At 42.9% G+C, this 22382-nt stretch overlaps 1 protein-coding gene across 1 annotated transcript in view; it reads left to right on the top strand.

Moving 5' to 3' along the window:
* LOC146977494 (breakpoint cluster region protein-like) overlaps nt 1-22382 on the top strand; it is an 88946-nt gene that overhangs the window by 35374 nt on the left and 31190 nt on the right. The window contains exons 2-3 of the mRNA XM_085793781.1: nt 14613-14797; nt 22004-22108. Coding sequence (XP_085649907.1) covers nt 14613-14797; nt 22004-22108 — 290 coding nt within the window. The remainder of the gene's footprint in view (nt 1-14612; nt 14798-22003; nt 22109-22382) is intronic.

Raw genomic sequence — 22382 nt, 5'->3', positions numbered from 1 at the left:
TGTTGTATAAGTTAGTGTTCATGTGTAGGTGTTGACTGTCGGTGTGAGTCGTGTCCTTGTGACAGAGACGTGGAGGACAGCGAGGGCTGCGTGTGTTTTCCAGAGGGAAGCAGATAAAGAACAAACACCCGCACTCACACAGGTCTACCCAGAGCTTCCTGTGTGCTAGGTCCTGTTGCCAAGGAGACCGCGGGGCCTTTGGCTGAACGCATCCAATAAATACCTGGGAGGATTTAGGAGTGGGAGTGAGGGGTGGCTTCATTCAAACATCCCTGTTTATCATATCACAATGCAGCTGTAAAGAGACTACAAATACCACAGTCGGGCCTTGTCCTGCGCCTATTGTTGCTCTCCACATCACAAGTGTCCCTGCAGAATCCATCAGGAATCCCTGTCTCCTCCTGTATCAGGCCTTTTATTTTTAAGTTTCACAATACAGTATGGAGTGTGTTGCCCGCTATCACTTACAGCAGCGCAGAGACACAGAGGTCCATCAGGACAGCGATGAGATCTAGCGTGGGATCCTGTGTGGAGGAGAATCAAATGGCAAAACTGGCTCCTCATGACTAAGTCCCAGAGGAGACTGTGGTGAGCTGAGCCCATAACCTTCAAGAGACAGCAGCAGCCAGACAGCCAGAGGAGTAGAGATAATTGAAATGACTGTCTGTGTAGGCACTGGCTCTTTTTTTTTTTTTTTTTTTCATCTCTCTAATTATTCAGTGTCCTCATTTTGTGGAAATGTGCATGTGTGTGTTCACATGAAAAGACAGAGAGAGGCTGAGAGTGTACTATAGGTTTTTGTAAGTGTGGATAGGCTCTAGTATCTCACGAGTGTGTATTTGATCAGGCGTTGTGTGTGTGTGGGGGCGAGGCTTATATATGTGTGTGTGTGTGTGTGGGTTTTTAGAGCCATTATGGGAATACGTGAGTGCCGGGTTCAGGTAATTGATGCTGGGACGCTTGAAACTGGCAGACAGTCGGACTGGCCCAGTGCCAGTGTGAAGTAGAGGGGGAGGAGGAGAAGATTAGAGAAGAACGGATACAGGCCGATGAAATTCCATGGCAACCAGATCAAGCAAAAAAAAAAAAATGCATTAAAAGGATGTTAAAATAACAGCTTACCCTATGGTGGAATGCTATCTTACCATTTACATTTCATCTCCGTCATTTTGAGCGAAACATGTTTACACATTACCAGTCAGCTTTAATCAGAATTACTTCTTCAAATAGCTGCTCAGAGCTGCAGCGTAGACACATGTGTGCATAAGAAACTAAAAAAAATGGCGTCCAAGAGCGGCAGACATTAATCTGATGGTTTGCTCTGGTCGCTAATTTGAAGCAAAAACACAACCATTCATCGGATATTCACCTGGGATGTTTAATTCCTACTGGTTATTTTTCTTAAGCAGCATGAATAAAAGCCTCTTCTGTATCTTGACAGGTTACCTAATCAGAAATGAAATGCTCTTCCTGTTGGCTTTGGTAACCCAGGCAACAGTTCCCCTGGAGACGGGCTTTGGCAAATCTCTATGGTCCGTTTAGCAAAGTCCTAACGCGTGTCCCCTGAACAGCTCCGGCATAAAGCAGCAGTTTATTGCCCTGAGCAGCGACGATGCTGCGGCTTGTGTTTGACCAGAGATTAGGCAGATTGGAGGCCTTTGTGCTCGCTCTGCTGTTTGTCAATGATAAGCACCGCTGCAGGCCGTAATGTCTGAGCCGGGAGCTGTGGGAGAGGGGACAGAGCGAAGGTAAACTGAGCGTGGCCTCGTCGGTTTGTTTTTCAGGGTTTTGATACATCAACCGTGTATCATTAACTGATGGTTTTCTTAATGCTGTAAAATGTTACGGCTTTGCATTTCTCAAGCACGTCCAGTGGGATCAGGAATGACCTCCTGTGACCTTTTCACATGCCACCCAATAAAAATCGAATATCCCATCAAATAAGGCTCCTTCTCTATCGTCCTGATATCCCACTGGTTGTATCTGCTCCTGCTCCTAATCAGATTTACTGTGTAAAAAAAGAATATAAATTATAGGTGAATTTGCATGGGATACTTGCCATAATAATGACTGGATGTCATAGTTGTATACACAGCATGTAGAGTAGCAGTGTCAATAGTATTGTCTGTGTGCTAACCTCACCTCAGTATGTTATGAAGAGGCAGAGGTTTAGTTGTTTGGCAGAGCAGCCAGGCAGAGGCTCTGGTCTCTAAGAGACAATCTCTGCAGCAACAGCAGCAGGAGGGCAATATTACCTGCATTACAGGGCTCTGAGGATTGTAATGGCAGTGACGTAATGTGCCCCAGAGGTGAGATAATGCACAGAACACACACTCATATAATGCCCGTCTTCTGTATGAAGGACACACAGTGGCTGAAGAACATACGGTGTGAACCATTTGTACTTGATTATTCTCCGTCAAGGGCTTTTAAAGCTGAGTTGTGCAGTGACACGGTGGTGCTCTGCTCTCATGTGTACACTGCAGTACTTTCCTCATAATTAAGCAAATAAGTGCTTTATGCATGGACACAGTCACAGCGATACTCTGTGGAAACCACCGGGCTTCTTGCAGTACATGGATGTAACCACTGTAGCTAATCAGGACCATGTAAACAGTACATACCACAGCCCTGTAACCACAGAACTCAAACCGCGGCACATCACAGACAGCGACTGGTATTTCATGTTGAAACCAAGTGCTGCTTCCATCCATGTGGATATATTTACCATCAAATCGCAATGAAGCAGAATTGCATTCATTTTGATTAGTTGTTGCTGAGGATGTGCACAGTATCATACCAGGTCCATTCTCTAAGGTGACAACTAAGAAAAGAAAGAAGAAATGCACTAGAGCTCCTGTAGTAATTGTAGTATTGTGTGTGTAAGTGGGTCTGAATATGATGTGGTACAAATAAAATTCAACAAAAAATCCATTATGACCGAAAAGACTTGTCAATAGTAATTAGACCCCTGCTGACATCTGCCTGTCAGACAGATAATTTACCTTTATTTGCGGCCCGTCACAGATTACCGCTCAATCATTCATCTTTTCAGAAAAACTGTCAACATTAAGTGTCTCAAATCAGATCCACAGAGGCAACCAAGGATTACTATTTTCTATTTAATGTGACATATCAGAGATCAGTTAAGCAATCACTCAGTAGGTTTCACTCTCTCTTTCAAAATTCTGTCTGTCATCATTTGTGTCCGTACAGGTGGACAAACAAAGCCTCAGGGTTTTTCAGTCACACGATTTCAGAGCCAGAGACAGATTTAGTTGTATATTTGGATTTGATGAGCCACACACATCATTGTGTAGATAATCAGCAGACAATTTCATGATAATAATAATAATAGTTCTAAAGGGGGGATATACTATGTGTTGCTGTTATCTGATCAGGGCTGGTGTGCATTTCTTTAAGCTGGTGGTTTTATTGATTGGAGTCGTAATACTTTTTGTTAATTGGATTTCAGCGCCCCTGCTCCAGGCATACATGGATACACACACACACACAAATACACACAGTAACACAAAACCCATGTGACCTTTGTCCCCACTCCTTCAATGCGTTAACCTCTGACCTCTGGCCTTTGCTCTGCTCTGTGCTGTGACTGCCTCCCGCCTCCTGCCTCCAGCCACAGACGCATGAAAACACTTAACACCTGTGATTGTGCGATAGCATTTTGTTGCACTCTGCGTCTCTGTGTTGCCACTTTATTAGCCATGCTAATAAAGCTTCTAAAGGATGTCGGTGGTCGTGTCTGTTAATCTGCCAGCCACATTGGTCCAGACTTAACTATTTAGGCAAACATTGACTGGACATTTTCGCAGCCTCAGCTGTACTTTGTGTTGACTGCTTCTTAGCAAATGCTGCTAGCACGCTGGTTTAACACGTTAAACTGAGACGGTGAATGCTGTAAACATTATACTTGCCAAACAGTATCATGTTAGCACGTTCTTAACAGCCTCTCAGTGTCACGGCTGCTTGTAGATTTCCAGCTTGTCCACTAACTCAACCGCACTGCTATGATTTATGCTGTGTGTGAACTGTAGCATGTCACAGGCGCGTGATTTACTGACAGTGCAATGTGGGGATGAGGGAACATTTTCTTATAAAAACAGTCATAAATAAGACGTTTGATGTCGCAATGAACTTAATCAGTGTTTTACACCAGTTCTAGCAACTAAGATTTCAAGTTGGGTCACACATTATAAAGCCTCTTCAACAAAGCTGATCCAGACTTAACCGTGCATGGCTATTCTGGGAGCGTGCCTATGTTCCCACAGCCCTATGTTCCCTCAGCCCTATGTTCCCACTGGACTCTCTCTACCTATCTGGACTAATGTATCTGGCCTGTCTAGCCTCTATCTGATCTTTTTACTAAACTTAACCGACTCCTTTCTTCATTGCCTAAACCCAACCAATGGTGGGACCAAAGGGCTGTGGGAACATAGGGCCTAATTTTCAGTGACAACAAAAGTTAGAAATGTGGGAACATAGGGCTGAGGGAACATAGGAATGACCCCGTTATATCCCGTTATATTCTTACTACTTACTGTACTGTGGCTATTATTACTCATTAACCACTGTACTATAACAATGGCTTCTCTTCCTGGGGTCCCTTAATGTATTTATACAAAGTATGAACAACAGCTACAACTATTCTCTCTCACAATTAGGCATTACTTAAAGGGATAGTTCAACATTTTTGGAAAATTCGCCTATTCATATAATTCCTATAGTCAATTCATAGGGGTAGCTTCATGGCGAATGTGCAGGTCACAACTTGTCCATGAGAGCGTTTTGTTGGGTAGCGACCAGTACCGTTCACCTCCGTTGTGTTCACTGAGCAGCCCACCGACAACTAAAGGTAATGAACCTACTCCTATGACTATATGGCAATAGGAAAATTTGCCAAAATGTTGAACTATCCCTTTAACACAAGACCTAGGACGCATAGCCTAACAACATGAACTATAACTTGATGATATTATTATCAAACTCAGGTTTAACTGTTACAGTCCGCTGGCCTAGAGATGCTGACACAAGTTTAACCGATCCAAAGATAAAGAACAATTTGCTTCTGTCACTTACATTCATTCTATTTATACGCAGCCCGTAGAGCATTTAAAAACCCACACATTAGTTGTGATGGGGCCGCAGCTAGCCGTGGAGATTTAAGTGCCAGCTTCGTTGTGGATGAATTAATGAAGCCGCTCTCCGCCCACACACAAAACGCCACGCTACGGTCGCGGTGCTCAAGACGCATTAAAGTGAGTGTCAGAGGGCTGAGGTTTACCCTCAAGTCTCACCGGCGCGCTACGATTGCAGACCTGACCCCTGACAAAGGCCAGCTAGAACAGATGCAACAGAGGGATGAGATGCTGAGGAGAGATAGTATGTGGAAGAAGTGAGAGAAACAGAGAGAGAGAGTAAAGGTTCCCCTGTTGTGTAATATGAAAGGAAGGTGCAAAGTGGAATGGAGATGAGAATGTGTTGTTGTTGTGGAGAGCAGGGCAGTGTACACTTAAGAGCCGTCATCACCCCTCTGTCTGTGCTAAAATTCCCATAGTCTTACCGTTTGCTGACTTAACAGCCTAAAAGCCAAGCCTCTTCTATTTTTCATCATGCATTACCATCTTTGCCTGTAGAAACCACAGTCTAATGAGTGCCGGCCATGTTCCAGAGCGGGGCTGGTAATTTAGCATGCTGTATTATTAATCAGAGTCTCTGTGTGATTTTGCAGCAATTTGAACGCTTATTTCCCCCATAATGCTTTGGGGGTCGGGGTAATGAGTCTCCTTCCTAATGACTTTAGCGGTTGACAGAGAAGACACGACAGGCGCTTATGGAATCAAAGGTTTTGTCTGGCAGGATGAGCGTACAGCGGTGTGTGTGTGTGAGTGTGGGTGTGTGAGTGTGTGTCCACCGAGACAGGAGAGCGCTCTCCTCGAAAGTCTTGTGTGATCAAAGGAAGCGGCGGTGGCAGCGAGGAGAGAGAGAAAGAGAGAGAGAATACAAAAGACGTAGAGAGAGGCAAAGAAGCTGTGGGTATGGAGGAGGATGTAAAACACACACCACCACCAAGGGAAGCTGACAAAACGCACACGATATACAACATACGGCTGTTTGTAACCCCGTCTGACAAGCTTTGTGATCGTCTGATTGGTTGTGTAATTATCTTCCATGCGTCCATGTCTTCATTTCTACTGTATTTATGTTTATGGGTCACTTCTCAAGTCTATATCTGCCACAGTTCCCTGCCTGTCAACTTTTTCTCCCTCTCTTTTCATCTGTCTTCTTGTTTCCCCGCAGAAATGTTTGTTAACATAAGACTCAAGAAGCACAGCGTGTGTTTATGTCACCGCAACCTGAACATCTTTTTGTGTTTTCGATTGTCAAACAAAAGCAGCAACTTGAGGTTTCCAGAACTTTTCATGGTAACATTTCCGGTATCCTCTGAAACTTTTTTGACACAAAAATAGACAACTGATTAAATTACTTTTTCTGGTTTTCAGCATCATGGTGGCAGCACATGATTCATTGAGATTTAAACATAGTTGATGCTCCATTTAAGATAAATTGCCAGAGCACCAGTATCCAGTAATAATGACATATCATGCTTGTAGCAGCCACAGAAACCAGAGGATTACCCATAGCTGGTGACTATTGGCAGGCATTAATGCCAATCACATATTTCTGTGGAATATCAGCTGAATGATCGGCAGTGATCGGTTTAAGTTTCACACTGGTTCACTGTTGGTTTCCAAACTTGTCATATAACAAAATCATTCTTGCACCTGCTCAGAGTTTAAAGGTGAGCACAGAGAAAGTTTCCCCCTCAGCAGATCAATGTGAGAACAGCCATTTAGTGGATTAACAACAACAAAACATTATTTCTGAGAAAAGGGGGGAACAAAATCCTTCATAACTCCCAAACAAAGCAGACCCATTGTCAGTTATATCATATCAAAAATAATGAAACCTTTCAGTATTGTAGAAAAATCCACATGCTGTGGATTGTAGTAGTACCCAAGAAGCTCTTTTGTGTTCCTCCCTCTCTCACTAAGCAGTAGCTACATGTACATGAAGCAGCCGGAGGCGATGTGCTGCTGAAACTAACTCATCAGTGCAGGCAGCCTGGCTGTCATATCTGACATTGTTTCTCTTTCTGTGGCAGAGATTTATGACACAGAGAAACATGGACAAACAGTTTGCATCTGTCCCCATGAGCAGTTTAGGAAAACTTCCAAAACCATGCAAACATTTAAACATCAGGGGTAGGGGGAAGCTCCTAGCACAAACAGTAGCATGGTAAACACGGTAAACAAAGCTGCACTGCAGGCGCATACAAACACACGAACACACACGCACGCACGTACAAATGTCCTTGTTCCTCTGATCGTCTCTCTGTTCTGTCTTCCTTCGACGGTGTGATGTTAGGCCACGTTCTTTCTCTCATCGCTCCATCCTGAGACAAAGGGATGATTACATCACTGCAAGGGGCGCTGTTTGTATTTAAAGGAGCAGCATCTCTTACTTGGCGACCATCCCAGTGTTATAACTGAAATCATCATCTGCTGCTGCTGCTGCTGCTGCTGCTGCTGCTGCTGCGTTGATTCCTCCGAGATTATCAATGCAGAGGCAAAGAGATTACCTCCAGGAAACAAATTGGTTTATTATGATTTCCCTGCTCGAGTATGTTACGATAGGAAGCGAGGACAAAGAATTTACCAGCAGATAGACATCGGCGCTGTGACGACCAGTTTGATCAGTGGCGTGAAATTCATGGTAGATAAGCAAAAAAAAAGGTAGTGCCATCGCACATGGTGTTGTGTGTGGTCCTCTCAAAGGAGTAATACAAACACAAAAATAAATTCATAGAATAAAACAAGCTTCCTGAGCCACGTTGCCCCTGAAGAGACGGTGGTTTGTGTCGCTTTGTGCGTCTTTGTTCTGTAAAGATACCTTTAGGATTCATCTTTGCAAAGTGATATTGCTTCTCTATGTGACTACAGTAAATGGTTTCGCAGGGCCGCTGTGGCAATCAAGTGAAAGCAAAGCATCCTCATGTCCTCTGAGAAGCTGAAGGAAGCCCCCCCCTTCCTCCTTTAGATGTTCATGCCTAAATTGCAGATATTGAGAAGTTTAAGAATAGAGCCACCCATGCACTATATGGCCCTACGCCTGCCCTCCAATGACAAGATAGCGACATTTATCAAATTAACTGCTGTCAAGTGCCTGTGCAGTCGCGGGAGGATTACGGGAGAAACGCTTGTGTTCAAGTTCATTTGACGGCGTGTCTGTCCCCCCCAGCGATGCTGTAGCTGAGGCTTCACTTTAATTTCCACAGCCTTCCACTTTCCCCTCGTCTATACCAGCCCACCCAACCCCCCCTTCTTCTTTCTGCTAAATTGTCTCTAAATTAGATATTTAGGGGATGGGGGAACTCAGGGGAAGGGGTGCCCTCTCTTTCCTTTCCTCTCCTCGCAGCAACTCTCCATCAGAGTTTACCAGCACAGCCCTGCGTATGAATTTAATACAATTTTTCAGGGGTAGTAATGAAAATTGTATCATTATTGGAGGGACAGGGGTGCATCTTCTTTATCTCCAGTGTCCAGATTTGGTCTCTTCAATACGATTAGCCCTCCCAAATCCACTGTGCCCTACTAACACACTGTGCTGTGTATGAATCAGATTTATGGGGAGGAGCCGGAGGAAGCCATTAAAACTCACCATTCGATCTCTGATTATTTTCCTCCTCTCTCTCTCTCCACAAATGGCTGGATTAGGAAAGAGGGTGAGTTGTAGCGAGTGTTGTAGCGTAACATTAGGACCCTATGGGGCTGGGTGGGGCTTTAAGGTAAGTGTGTGAATGCATTCGTAATTGTGTGTGTGTGAGACACAGAGAGAGAGAGACAGCTAAAGGTGGGGTTATATTGGCGGAGTGAGGATGACATGCCTCCTCCCATACTCCAATAAAGGCGTCAGCAGCCTGGGCAGATTTATGACGGCCATGCTGAGTGGAAAGCATGATGGGGGATGGAGAGGCAGCTCTCACTATCGAGGATATCTTATGCCTCCTTAGAGAGTCACTCCTTTTCTCTTTTCTCTCTCTCTCTCTAATTTCATGCTCTCACTCTGTTGTAGTGTCTCCATCTCCTCTCTCTCTTGATTGTTTAAAAAAAAATCATTTTCTCTCTTATTGTAGTCATTTCCACGATCATTTCTGTCATAACAGTGCTTCTTTTTTTTCCTGTTTTCTTTTTGTTTTAGTTTCACCCCTCCTTTCCTCCAGCACCACATAAAGCGTTGCAGGACCAATTGCAGCAACAATTGTTTCCTTTGTCTTTTGTCTACAGCTCTGTTTATCTCGGTTAAACTTAGACAAGCCTTTAATTCCCTAGTATGTGTGGCAATGAGCGAGGCAAATAGATTGTAAACCCATTCATCTTTTTTGTTACAGTATGCGTGGATGTTGTATACAGTATGATTGAGTCGAGAGCAAGAAAACACTGAGAGGCAGTCGAAGAAAAGGTCAATGCAAATGTTAATCTTAAAGAAACGGTAAACAGGGTGAATGAAATAGTGAAAATAGTGGAAGGCTGTCTCTGAATGGCCTTTAAAGAGACACTTTTGTCAAAGTCGAGAATATAAATACATTTTATCAACTCTTTTTTTGTGGTTTTATCTTTTTACTCTCTTACAAAGCATAAAGCCAGAAGATTGATACAACTCTCGTATGTGTTAGCTAAATATGAAGCTAGCATCAGCAGCAGACCATTAGCTTAGTTTAGCATACTGGAGCCCCATTCTGTGTAAATACACTATTTATCTAAACAAAGCTTAAGTTAGAACTTCAAGTTGCACTTCAACATGTCAAATTGTTATTTTAGAGGTGCTAATAAGTGGGTAATGGAAAAGAGCTAACTATTTCCCCTGTGCTCCCACCTTGCTACATATCAGAACCAAGTTTTCAAATGTTAAATCGTGTCTATACACAAAGAGGGATGTCAAAATAAACAAAAGAAATTACTACATTTGTTGAAATGAGAAAATATTCAGAATAATTTAATCAAAGTACAAGTAGCCTAAACAAGGTTACTGATCAAAGCAGACATTTGATACTAACTAGTAACAGGATTTCCTATGTGCTTAAGTTTTTTACCAAAAATGTATGTAAATTCATAACTCAGTCCCAGCTCCTCAGATTCTTTATGGATTACAAAAGCACATAGTCAGATGCATAACACACTCTTGTCTGTCAGACTTAGAAATCACTTAGTGGTGTGTCATATGCAGCACACAGAGGCTGTAATGACTCACCAGCCTCAAGCAGCTCCACTGTATAGTATTTGAAACCTCTGTAGCCTCTGCCCCTCTGTTATATAGGATGTCCTGTCAACAGATCATTGTCACATGACACCCTGATACCCTGATACCCCTGCCCGGCTTGGGATATTGTTTTGGAAAGACTCATGTATTGCCATGGCAGCGGAGCAATAGCTTTTGCCAGCGTGATTGTAGTTTTCCACCTGCAGCAGGAAAAAGACCTGTTCCCCTCCCAAAACACTGTTTCCATGTAAACATTTTACAAGTGTGTGTGTGTGCAGAAGTGTGTGCTGTATTTTTGTAGTTAAAAGCAGAGTTTTGGTCGTTTTATTTGGCAATAGCTGTAGGAAGAAATCAATGTTTTTTCCTTTTGTTCAGAAAAAAAGACTACTCTGTGTGTGCGCTGTGCTCTCTAAGCCCACATGAATGTGTCAGTGAGGAAGAGGAAGATGCTTATTTGTGAGCAGTGTACGTGGATGAAGAGGCCAGCGGTGGAGGCCACAATTCGGCGGAAACGCAAGCGAACGGGGGCGTAGAGAGATCACGCATCTGAGAGGCAGACAGAGGGAGAAGGGCGACGTTAGGAGCGATGTCTGAGCCTAGATGAGGTCAGACGTGGTCAGACTGAAGCCTAGTGTTTCACCACCACAGGCTATAGTGACCCGTTAACAAACCTGTAAAGCTCTGTAACCCTCCCCCATCGGAAAACACTGGTCATGCTCACACTTATTGCTCTATTTGTGTCCAAGTACATCAAATAATATAAAAAAATATCCTAAGATGTTTTGAGGCAATTAGCAGATTTATAATAGTCTCAACTGTTAAATTTGAAAACTCCTGGATTATCTTGTTTTACTTAAGACTAACGCAGATAAAGTGGAGCTATTCACCCTCTAGCTTTTGTATGCTTTCGTACCTCAGAGACATACATTCCCCAGAAGACACTGCGTTTAGTCAGAGTCAGAGCTGTGGTGACTCACTTGGCATTTCATGCATCATCATTATTTTATCCAGAGTGTATCGTTATTATTCATGATTGTGGTTTTCAGTCTGTGGCTGTGCCCTCCTACAACCAAGATATGGTTACATACTAAAAACTGTTGTTCGAATGTTCAATATATTTGGCCTGGAGGCTGTGTGTGGGCAGTGAAGGAATTCCACACACACACACACACACACACACACACACACACACACACACACACACACACACACACACACACACACACACACACACACACACACACACGTATACACTCCCCCTCAGTATGTTTCTACTGACAGCATTTTTCCAAAGCAAGGTGGCAGGAAGACTAAAACCAGTCTGCAGCTACTCGAGGGTTCTGGAGAAACAGCTGGAGGAATCTTCCTCTTTCTCTCTCTCTCTTTTTTTTTCATGAACGCCAGCATGGGATGTTACTCTGAATACACTCCCTTACATGAACACACAGAGGTGGGGTCAGGGAAAAACAAGCCAGGATGGCACCCACTCATTTCCCACTTGGTGCTTTTCACATCCACGCCCTGTATTTTTAGACAATGCATTTGACAGATGTGTTTTCTGTTTGTTACTGTAGCATGTCATCCCCTGCTGGTACCGACTGAACGTGTATGTACTTTGTAGAAAACATAAAATAAGATACATGATCAAATCCAACCAAAAATGATTCCACAGTGAAACTTGGTGATTTCTCTGTGAGTTATGAAATGGCACAACAAATGTCCTCAGTCAGTCCAGGAAAAGCAACGAAACAACAAACAGCCCCTCTGAATAAAGTAGAACCAACATAAAAAGAAACAATCCAGCCACAGTTATGAGCCCAAGCCATTGCTATAATATGCCCTGCCTACAGTAATGTGAGTAGTAAGCCAGCTTGCGATTTTGCTGAACAAGTCCATAATATCAGTAACAACAGGTTGGCTAACATAGCTGACATTATGTAGGCAGACTTGGACTGGGAGGGAAATCTGGCTTTAGACTCATCAGACGAATTTCTGGTAAAAAAAAACAAAAAAACAAACATCTGTTTTTCTGTATAAGGTCACGTTCACCTGAGTGCTGTGGGCAGTCACATACATGAGGTCAGACAAATGACTTAAGGGACTCACATACACTCATGCATGCGTACGCCCGGTAGCAAATAGATGTTTGCTGCTTTATTATAGCCTAAAACCTCACTTTAACAAAACCTTTAACACTAGAACATAATACGCCTGCCCTGTGCATGTGGAAATTCAGAAATAACAGCATGTGCAGCGATTGCAAAATAAAAGCAGCGGCGCATACTAAGAATAAAGATGAATGAAGAACGTGTAGTACACTTCTTGGTTTGGTTTGCTTCAAGGTTTGGCATTGTGGGAAGAGACTGTTTGCATACAAACACACTAACACACACACACACATACACACAGAGCCTCTATGTTGGTCTTTGCCGGGCAGAATGCCATTGGTCGAAACTGGCACAGTGGGCAGCACCCACCCACAGGCAGCAGCGAGTACACGGAGCGAGCGGTGGGTGGGCTGAAGGTCAGACGGGCCCTGGACACACTGGCATTGTTCTCTCTATCTTTTTCTGTCTGTTTTTTTTCTCACTCCATGACCTGTGGCTTTAAGAGCATATGTCTGTGTGCATGTGTGTGTGTTTGGGTGCGTGTGTGTTGGCGTAAACCAAAGATTTATGAAACGACGACTATGTAAACACAAGGAAACTACAAGCACTCAAGTAAATGTCGACTGAATGTGTCTTTAAGGCGACAGGGTGCTTATAATCAGTGTGAACTTGGGAGCATTGTGTGTGTTTGTGTTTGACTCTGGCATGTTATTAGTGTGAGTCAGCACAGAGGAGGCCCCGGCCGGCCAGCTCTCTGAGAAGTGCGGCTCTGTTGAAAGTCGGTGGGAGGAGATGAGCAAAAGGTCTTCTGTGACATTCAGAGATGTACGACTTCTTCCCCTCAGCTGTTACACTCCACATTCCCCGAACCACTGACTGTACTCTCTCTCCTCCTGGAAGATGAGCAATTTAAACTCATCAAAAACAAGGTTTGATAGGAGCCACAGCTTGAACTTTGAATGAAATGTACAATAACCTCACTGAATGAAACAAGTCATTTGTAGCCAATACTGTACTTGGTTTCCGTCCAGCTCGCAGCTCGACCTTTATCTCTTGTTCTTTGTGTGTCTTCCCACCTTCTCCTTTTAAAGGGCAGCCACTTTTGTGACTGTAGAACTGCTATTTTCCCTTTAGGAAAGCCATAGCACCCACCACAGAAGCAGGTCAGGGGGAGGTTGTTGAAAATTTCCCCAGAGATGCTGAGTGTTCAAATAATTTGAACCTTGACCTAGTTTGTCGTCGGTCTTTTTCAAGTGCTTCCTCTTCAGAGCGTTGTATTTTTTTTTTTTTTTGGTATGAATGCATGAACAAAGATGCAGAGGGGAAACTCATTTTGTGTGCCCCAGTTTCCTCAACTGCATTAATTAGTGCTGGAAATTAAATCTGCAATACATGACATGAAGCCAACGAGCAGTGTGCATTGTGGCGTCAGGTAGCATTAATGGGTTTTGTTTAGATGAAAGATTGCTCAAATTAGGTTTTACAAAACATATGAAACTATGTTTGACGTTAACAAATACCAGTTGTATACTGTGTTTCCACCTTTTCCCCCCTCTTTAAAACTGACTGCAGTGCAGAAAGCTTCAGAGTAAGCATGAATTTGGTCATTTGCAAGTCAAAAGACGTCTAGAAGTCTGCATTAAAAGAGGGATTAAATTTGGTTCAAAAGTGAGGGATATTGAATCATTAAAAATAGGTTCCACACCATTGTATCAACTGCATTTCATCATCCTATGTCTTGTTGAAATGTAGATGTTGAGATGCTCAAAGAGAGTCTGTAACTAAACTAGACTTTTAATTCTCAGTCCATCAGCAGAGTTTTAAATGAGACATCAAGATATGTTGACCAGACCTAAATCAGATAAAGGTGGTCTGAATTTAAACAGATGGATATCATTGTTTGGTCGGTTGAGAACCAATATGGGGTCTGATGTAATGTAGATGGTTTCTCCATTGATAAAATTGATTTTTCAGCTGTAAAATATCAGCATGCATTTGAGATTTGTAACTCCTAAATATTGATTGGCCTTAAACATCCAGTTAAAGTCAGCTATACTGCAACTTTGTGTGTGTGTGGATTGCAAACTGTCTTGCAAAGCAGAAATATCAATAAAGTTGTAAGTGTAAACTGTGCTAATGTAAGTTTCTTGTTCTGTCTCATCACAGATGGTCATTTCACGGGGACCCCTCCATCCTACGGTTACGACGCCGACCGGGCGGAGGAGCAGCGGCGGCACCACGACATCCTGCCGTACATCGATGACTCGCCGTCGTCCTCGCCGCACCTCAGCTCCAAAAGCCGCAGCAGTCGGGACACGCTCTCCTCGGGATCGCTGGAGTCCTCTAAATCGGTGCGTATGCTCCCCGCTGCTCGGCTCATGTTAATTTAGGTAAATAGACTAAAGATGTCAAATTTCCTCAAAAGATTTCTTCCCGTGAGCGATGAGATAGTGACTACAGCTAAACCAAATCTGATCAGATCTGAACTTAATAATATCAGTATATTGATTTTATTTATGTGAGCTACAAAGCCATTAAATCCAATATAAATACATAGTTCTACAAACATGGTTGGTATCACTGTTCAATAGCTTATACATTGACCTCAATACAGTCTAGGAAGTGGGCTAATCTATTCTTACAGCAATCCTGCCCCATCAAAAGCTGTCAATTGATGAGAAATCAAATCTGCCATTTGAGAGGATTGATAAGGGACAATATCTCCGGCCTCGTAACTACGGAGGCAGTCATCCGGTGAAGAAACTCATCCCCCTTAAGAGTCTGGCTTTTTTTCATCCACGGCATTCAGCAGAATTACCTATCACCTCCATCACCCCCCGTCGCTGCCTTCATCCTCTTTACCCTCCCTCCTTCGCTCTCTCCTGTCTGCGTTGGAGAGAAAACCAGTGATCTATGACGTCTGGTGCTTTTCAAGGGTTACCATGGGGAGGACACACACACATTCGCCTGGAAGCACGCTCCCCCCACACACACACACACAACCCCAGAGTCAGCAAAGATGAATATGAGCACCAATGCTGCATTCAAGGTCTATTTCTGGCTACATTCATATTTATTCCATTAGATATTTAACTGTACAGTGCATACATTTTCTTTATGACACAAATATGTCGTTTTCATTTGTCACCCTCGTTTACGTATCATTTTGTTGCACCAAAGTGAAGGAACATGCTACAGCCGTACGTTTGATTACGACAGATCGGTATCGTGGGAGAAGGTAATAAGCTAATACTGCCCCTCTCTGCTGAGCCCTTGGTGGAAGTAATCACATCTGTGGTCATGGCGCAGTATCACTTACTCTGCCTCCTCGGCCTCGGCCCACTGTCTGAGCAGGAAGGCCAGCGAGCGCCTGTCAATCTGATGGATAGCTTGGATCTGCCAATAAATGGTGATTCCCTTGACTGCACCCAACCTTTGACCTGTAAGCTTGGAGCTCTCACTGATTTTAATTTATACATGTACACACACACACACACACACACCATGTAATTTCTGCCTTGGTTTGCATCAATTCTCATATGCACACATGTAAACACAAACATCTTTTTCCATTCTTTTTCCTCTTTCAATGGCTTGAAGAGGATTTTGAGTAATATCCTGTTTCAGAGGCAGAACCCTTGAACGTCCTGGCACGGTAGGTGTGTGTGTGTGTTTGGAGTTGGCAGAGGCAGCCTCTAATGGTTAGTTAAATATATTAAACAGCCGTACAACAATTAATCCATCAACAAATTCTCCAGGCAGCCAGACAGGCTTTCAATAACTGCCAAGAAAATGGAGTTATCGTCGTCCTTGATTTGTCCTTGGACGACCTCCTTTCAAACAGCATCCCGGTCTAATTGATGAGTCAGAGCCCAGACAGGCTCTCATTGGCTCAGTGGGAGATGATGGTTTTATGATGTCACTGTGGTGAGTCATCACCACCACCACCAATACTGCTGATCTAATTTTCCACAGTAGATCTTCTTCTCCCGAACTCAGGGGGGGTGTCACTGATTGGAAGTCAGCTACTGACGTATGAAGACTGTGCTGTGATGTTTATTTAACGATTCTCCAAACGCACTGAGCACATCTTTCACAGACACTAATTTAGCCCACCACCATCACCAAATAATACATGATTCCCCTTATTCCTCTGTGATTGTTTTTCTGATTTTATTAAATGGAAAAAAATGAAAAAGAATAAAAAGAAGAGAGAGATGCAGCAAAGGCAAAATTCATACCTGGGATATTTCAAGTTATTGGCAATTGCCTGAAAACCCCAGGCCACCTGGGTAACCCCAGAGTTTTAAAAAAAACTTAAAAAACCATAGAGAATAAATGGGAGGAGCTGAAAAATAATTGGACTAGATTGGACTAAAGGTCTACTAAAGGCTCCATTTAAACTTTAAAATGTAGATAGATAGATAATAGTCTTGTGTATTGATGTGGGTTTCCACACTTTGATGTTCTATTGTTTTTCATCAAGTACTGTTCAATGATCTTGATCATTTTGGGAGATATTTTGAGATTATAATGTGTGTGTATTGCTCGGACTGTTCGGGCTAGAATGGGTGACATCGACTAGAGTGGGAGGGGTTGTCTAAAGTCTTTCTCTTTACACGGTGCTCCCAGCCACAAATTACATTCTACACATAGTTTTTTCCATAGTCGTAGAAAAACATTTTGTCTTTCTTGCAATGTGCTCAACAAAGCAGAGAGACTTACAGAATTTGAATTATGAGCTTCTGTAGGAAATGTTGCTGAATGATTATCATTTTAAAATTATAATTAATACTGAAACATGCTTTGTGTGACAGGCCGATTATGTCCCACTTGTTGTCAGTGAGTCTTGACATCTAAACTGTCCTGTTCCTGAGTGTTGGTATTTACTCTATGAGTGAAGTATAAGTGAAACTTGGTGGGGGAGCACTCTACTCTCCATGTGTCACAGGGACGTAACTTTCAAATTACATCCCAAACACTGTTTGACATTAGTGGTTCTTCTCCGGGAGCCAGACGTTATCAAGAGAACAGATTTCATTTCATTTGTTACTTCTAATTCAGTTAACTGACTGATTGACTGACAGTTTTTTTCAGTCATTGTGATAAGTCTAACACACACACACACACACACACAGGTTGACAGCTCCTTAATGTCAGTGTTCAGAGAGATGATTGTCTGTCTGTGTACAATATATGTATGTGACTCTTGATCTTAAGGCCACGGGTTTGATTCCCATGTTGACACAGATCACGCCCCCGTGGGACTCAATTTCTATGAGGAAACTTTCTATTTTTTTCGGTTCCTGATGAACAACAACTAAATCCACCTTGTTTTCTTTGCCCGTTCATCTTGTGAGACATCACACCTTGAGGCCACAACCTCAGGGAGAGGGCATCTCTTTTCCGACCTGCTCAGCAGCAGCTCTACAGCACAGTGGATTAGGAGGCTTGGAAAGACTAAACCCCCCCTTGCTATAATCTATCACCTTTGTAATGAACCTTCACTGCTTTCGTATTTTGTAATCTTGTAATCATGGCGTGACGCAGCATCGCAAGCATCGCGTCTGGAATACCCAACTCTGTCACTGTTTGTCACATCAAGCTGAGGAGCCGTTTAAATACCCAGAAGTAATTCTACATTACAAAAAATAAATCAACCTGTCTCCCTCCTGTTGCCCAGGATGAGTCTGAGGCAGCTCTATTACATCGCAGACATGCAGAGATAGGAAGCAATCTCATTAGGCATTTGGGAGAGCGAGGGATGGGACAGAACAGGATGCTGAACAGATTAGAATATGAAAAATGAAAATTGAAAAGGGTTAATAAAGTGTGGAACGGGGCATGCACCGGCGCTCATTCTATCCTCTCCAACCTTGGCTCTGAGTGTTTATGGGAGCTGACAGTCTCCCGCACTCCATGGGAAAAGAGAGACGGGGAGAAATGGAGAATAATGTTATTACAGTTGCTGCGGCTCAGGTTCTATCTGAGCCTCCTGAGCTACATCGGGCCGCTCGTCAAATAAACACTGTTTGTATTGATCCTCTTGTATCTCCCCGCGAACATTATCCATGCATAAACAAATCAGAAGCGAATCAGAATATCTAAATCGTGTTAGGGAGAGCTGCCGCTAGAGGGGGGCTGTGTGTGTTAGAGCTTCGGATGTTAAATATTAGCTTTTGTTAACTGTACTGGATGGGAAAATATAGACACACAAACCTAAATATACCCCGAGCAGAGAGAATGTGTTGTATTTTTACTTTTTTTATTACTAAAAAAAAAAAAAATTGCAAGCTGACACCCCTTTAGTCTGAACCCAGAGATGGGCTCATTAGCTGCCATGGCGATGAATAAAAGATGATATGTCTGGAGATGTGGGTACTTCCTAGGGGAGTCGTCTGGGGTCTGAATGGATGAATACACACTTTAAGGATCCCCGTCTCCCCTCAGCTCGTTCAGTAACATGTGGCTGGATGTTAAAGTTTCCTCCCTTTTTTCTTTTTTTTTTTGAATGTTCATGAGACTTCAATGGACCCTCATGTTTCTCATGTTCTTTTACCAAGCCACTCACATCACGTTCATGCTGATACTTGTAGCTCGGCGAGGACTTTCATTCATTTTTCATTCATTCTCTAACATTCATTGGCTCCGTTGCTGCCCCGGGCCTTCCCTTTTAAGTCAGTGGAGACAGACGGATTCAAAGCCACTGCAATTCAACATAACACGTTTAAGGGTAATCATAAATCATAGATATATCACTTATTTACTTCCAGTGCTCTTCTATTTGCTCTTTTAATTTACGAGGAAGAAAGTTTTTTTTTTCTGCTGATGGGCGTCTTAGAGTCAGTACATAATGAGCAATTAAAGCTTTTTCAAGGGGAAACAGGGGAATGTTATATACGGCACAGATCCCCAGACAGCGCGGAGCGATGCATAATACATGTCTGGCAGAATCAATTCCTTTATCCTTCACCTAAAAAGGCAAGACAAAGAAAAGGAAAAAGCAAGTGAGAGGTGAAATTCAGTATACAGTAGATATAAACTGTTAAAGATGAGTCAGTCAGATGAAGAAGAGGAGGATATGAATGAATTTTAAATACTATCCCTCTCTACTTGTAGTGTGTGGCTGATTCATATTAATAAATCAAACAGTCTGAACCACAGGGTCTTTCAATGGTGGTGGCACCTGCGTTGTTTACACCTGAGTTCACTGTATTACACAGCCTGGTCAGACAAGCTCAGAGCTGCCATCAGAGAGGGATGATGGGTAACGAACTGAAACCACATACACCAACACGTATAAACTGGGTGTTGGTTTTTAATTGTTTTCGATCTAAATTTATGATGTGCAGGATTTGTTTGTTGCTTTTAAGTAGTGTTTTTTGGCAGCCAATCGTCAAAGCAGCTCTGCTGATAATGGACTCCGCGATAATAGAGGCCATAATAACCCTGGACCGCCTCATAATATTCTGGGCTATAACAGTCCCCCGAGGTGCGTGCTAGCATCTGCTTATGCAGTGGCCATGGAAACAGGTTTCAGGTCCATTTACCCCTTCACTTACAGCAAGTGAATGCATGTACACCCACTCAGTACTCAGGGCTGTGCCCAAATTCACTCACTACTGCCTATATAGCCCACTGTACGGTGAGTTTGTCATTTTGTAGTGCCTAATCGAATATAATGAGAATTTGTATCCCCTATATATATTGTGAATTAGGAAGTATCCCACAATGCATTGTGAAAAGTAGTAGCCAACAGGCATAGCTGCATTTGTGTGTTATTTTAGAATATTTTATGATCAAGATTACAAGTGGCTTGACACACAAAGACAAGAAACAGAGTTTAAAGTTATTAAAATTGCACCAAGTCATTTATCAAACTAAAAATTCAAACATTAGCTACGCCCAGAGTCTCAGACATGAGGATTTACTACTTCTCGTCTTTGTTATTGTTCATTTGGACTCAACAAGCAATTTTAAGTCATTTAGCTCTGGGAAATTGCAATGTGAAAGAACAAACAATGAAGCAATTAATCAGAAAAATTGTCATAAGGTTCACATTTTTCTAACTCTGTCCTGGTGATTCTTCTCTGCCGTAATTACATTTCTACACAGACAGAGGATCCTGGATTTGGTCTTCTTTCTCCTCCAACCTAATGGCGAATAGATGAACCATGATTATGGCCTATACAGATGTGAGGAACATCTGTAACCAGTCATGTTACATTGTTGTACATTGTAAAATTAACAACCCCACCCTTTTGTGTATATTCTAAGTAACCTCAGTTACGTAAAATATGCACAAACGCAATAAAATACACACACACGTGTCATCGTCACTACTTATTTTTACAGATTTTGTGCATTGTCTCTGCTGAGCTGTCTCTCATCCTCAACACAACCTCATCCACACACACACCTCAGACCTCAGTGTCACGCTAAAGTCAGAAAAGGCAGGTAGCTTAAGTCCAGCAGGCTGAATCAGCTAAAGTCATAGCAGCAAGACCAAAAATGTGCTCTTTTTTTCCCCTCCTGACCATTTTGCCTCCTTCTTGCACTCAGCCTCCGCGTTTCCCGCAGCTTCTTTCTCACCAGGAAGAACCACTGTGATTGCTGTGTAAACATATATGGAAGAAGTATGCATCCCTATTTGTTGTTCTATCTTTTATCTCTTGTCTTGTTTCTCTCCATTTTTGGATTCCTCTCAGCTGAAGAGGCAGAGAGACAGACATTTTGCATTGGAGTATGTTTATCTCTGTTTTCATGGTCAGGAAATAGACTAAATGTCACCCTACCCTGTGTAGTATCTCTTCTAAATCATGTCATAATCCCTCTGTTTCTTCCTTTTCACTCTTCATCCTCTCTTAATTACCTAAAATGCATCTTCCTCAGGTCTCCATCGCTCCCTGTCCTCCTCTCTCTTGGTTTTACCCTTCCTCCCCGTTTTCTCTCTCTTACCTCCTCCTCATCGCTTGAGGGACCAGATGCTTCAACATACTAACCTGGGCTCAGTGCAGTGTAGGTGTGTGTGTGTGTTTGTGCACTTACACATTCTCTCACACACACACACGCATATATTTATAAGCCGACCTTGCTCCCATGGGAGACCCTGCCCGTTTGAGTTATTTCAGAGTTCACGGTTAAACAAGACAGCCCGAGGAATCTCTCTGTCTCTCTGTTTTCTTTCATGTCCGTACTCCTCAGTGAGCTTTGACTGGGCTGACGGGAACGGGGGGGAGGAGGGAACCAGGAGACGATTACTAGAAGGTGCAATTGTTGCTGTTTGATTTTCCAGTGTAGCGCTCACTAACGGCAAACCTGCGGGAGACTCAAGCTCAATTTGTCATATACAAACAAGTCATATCAGAGGACCTTTTAAAGGAGTAATGTCATGCTTTGAATATGCCTCATGTCCCTGACGCAAAAGAATGAAAAACAAAATGCCTTCCGGTGTGAAACAGTTTACAAATGTGAGTAAAATATGGTCGGTGTGTCCAGGACTGGATTAATATTGTCCTTTTTGTGACCTCATATTTGTGTGACTGTGTTTGTTACAGACTGAATGTGACCTGGAAAAAGGTTTGGAGATGAGGAAGTGGGTCCTGTCTGGGATCTTGGCCACTGAAGAAACATACCTCAGTCACCTGGAGGCTCTGCTGCTGGTGAGAGCACACACACAAATCATACAGAAGAATCATATTATGTGCTTATTTGGTGCCATTAGAGGCACCTGCACACAAAAATGGAACCAACATCCGTGACATGATAGAAATTTGTCAGCGTTCAGTGATTTTTTGTCGAACTGTTAACCTCAGTAGCTATTATCTTGAGGCTTACTAGGCCCGTGTGAGCAATCCTTCAAATCAATATCACACACCATTAAAATAAGACCATGCAACACTGGCTGAACAGCAGCCACTATGACCACAAGTGGAA

This window comes from Trachurus japonicus, chromosome 12, assembly GCF_045865225.1.
Source record: "Trachurus japonicus isolate A0001 chromosome 12, Traja_1.0".
Taxonomy (NCBI): Eukaryota; Metazoa; Chordata; class Actinopteri; order Carangiformes; family Carangidae; genus Trachurus; species Trachurus japonicus.
This window is presented reverse-complemented; position numbering and strand designations above follow the sequence as displayed.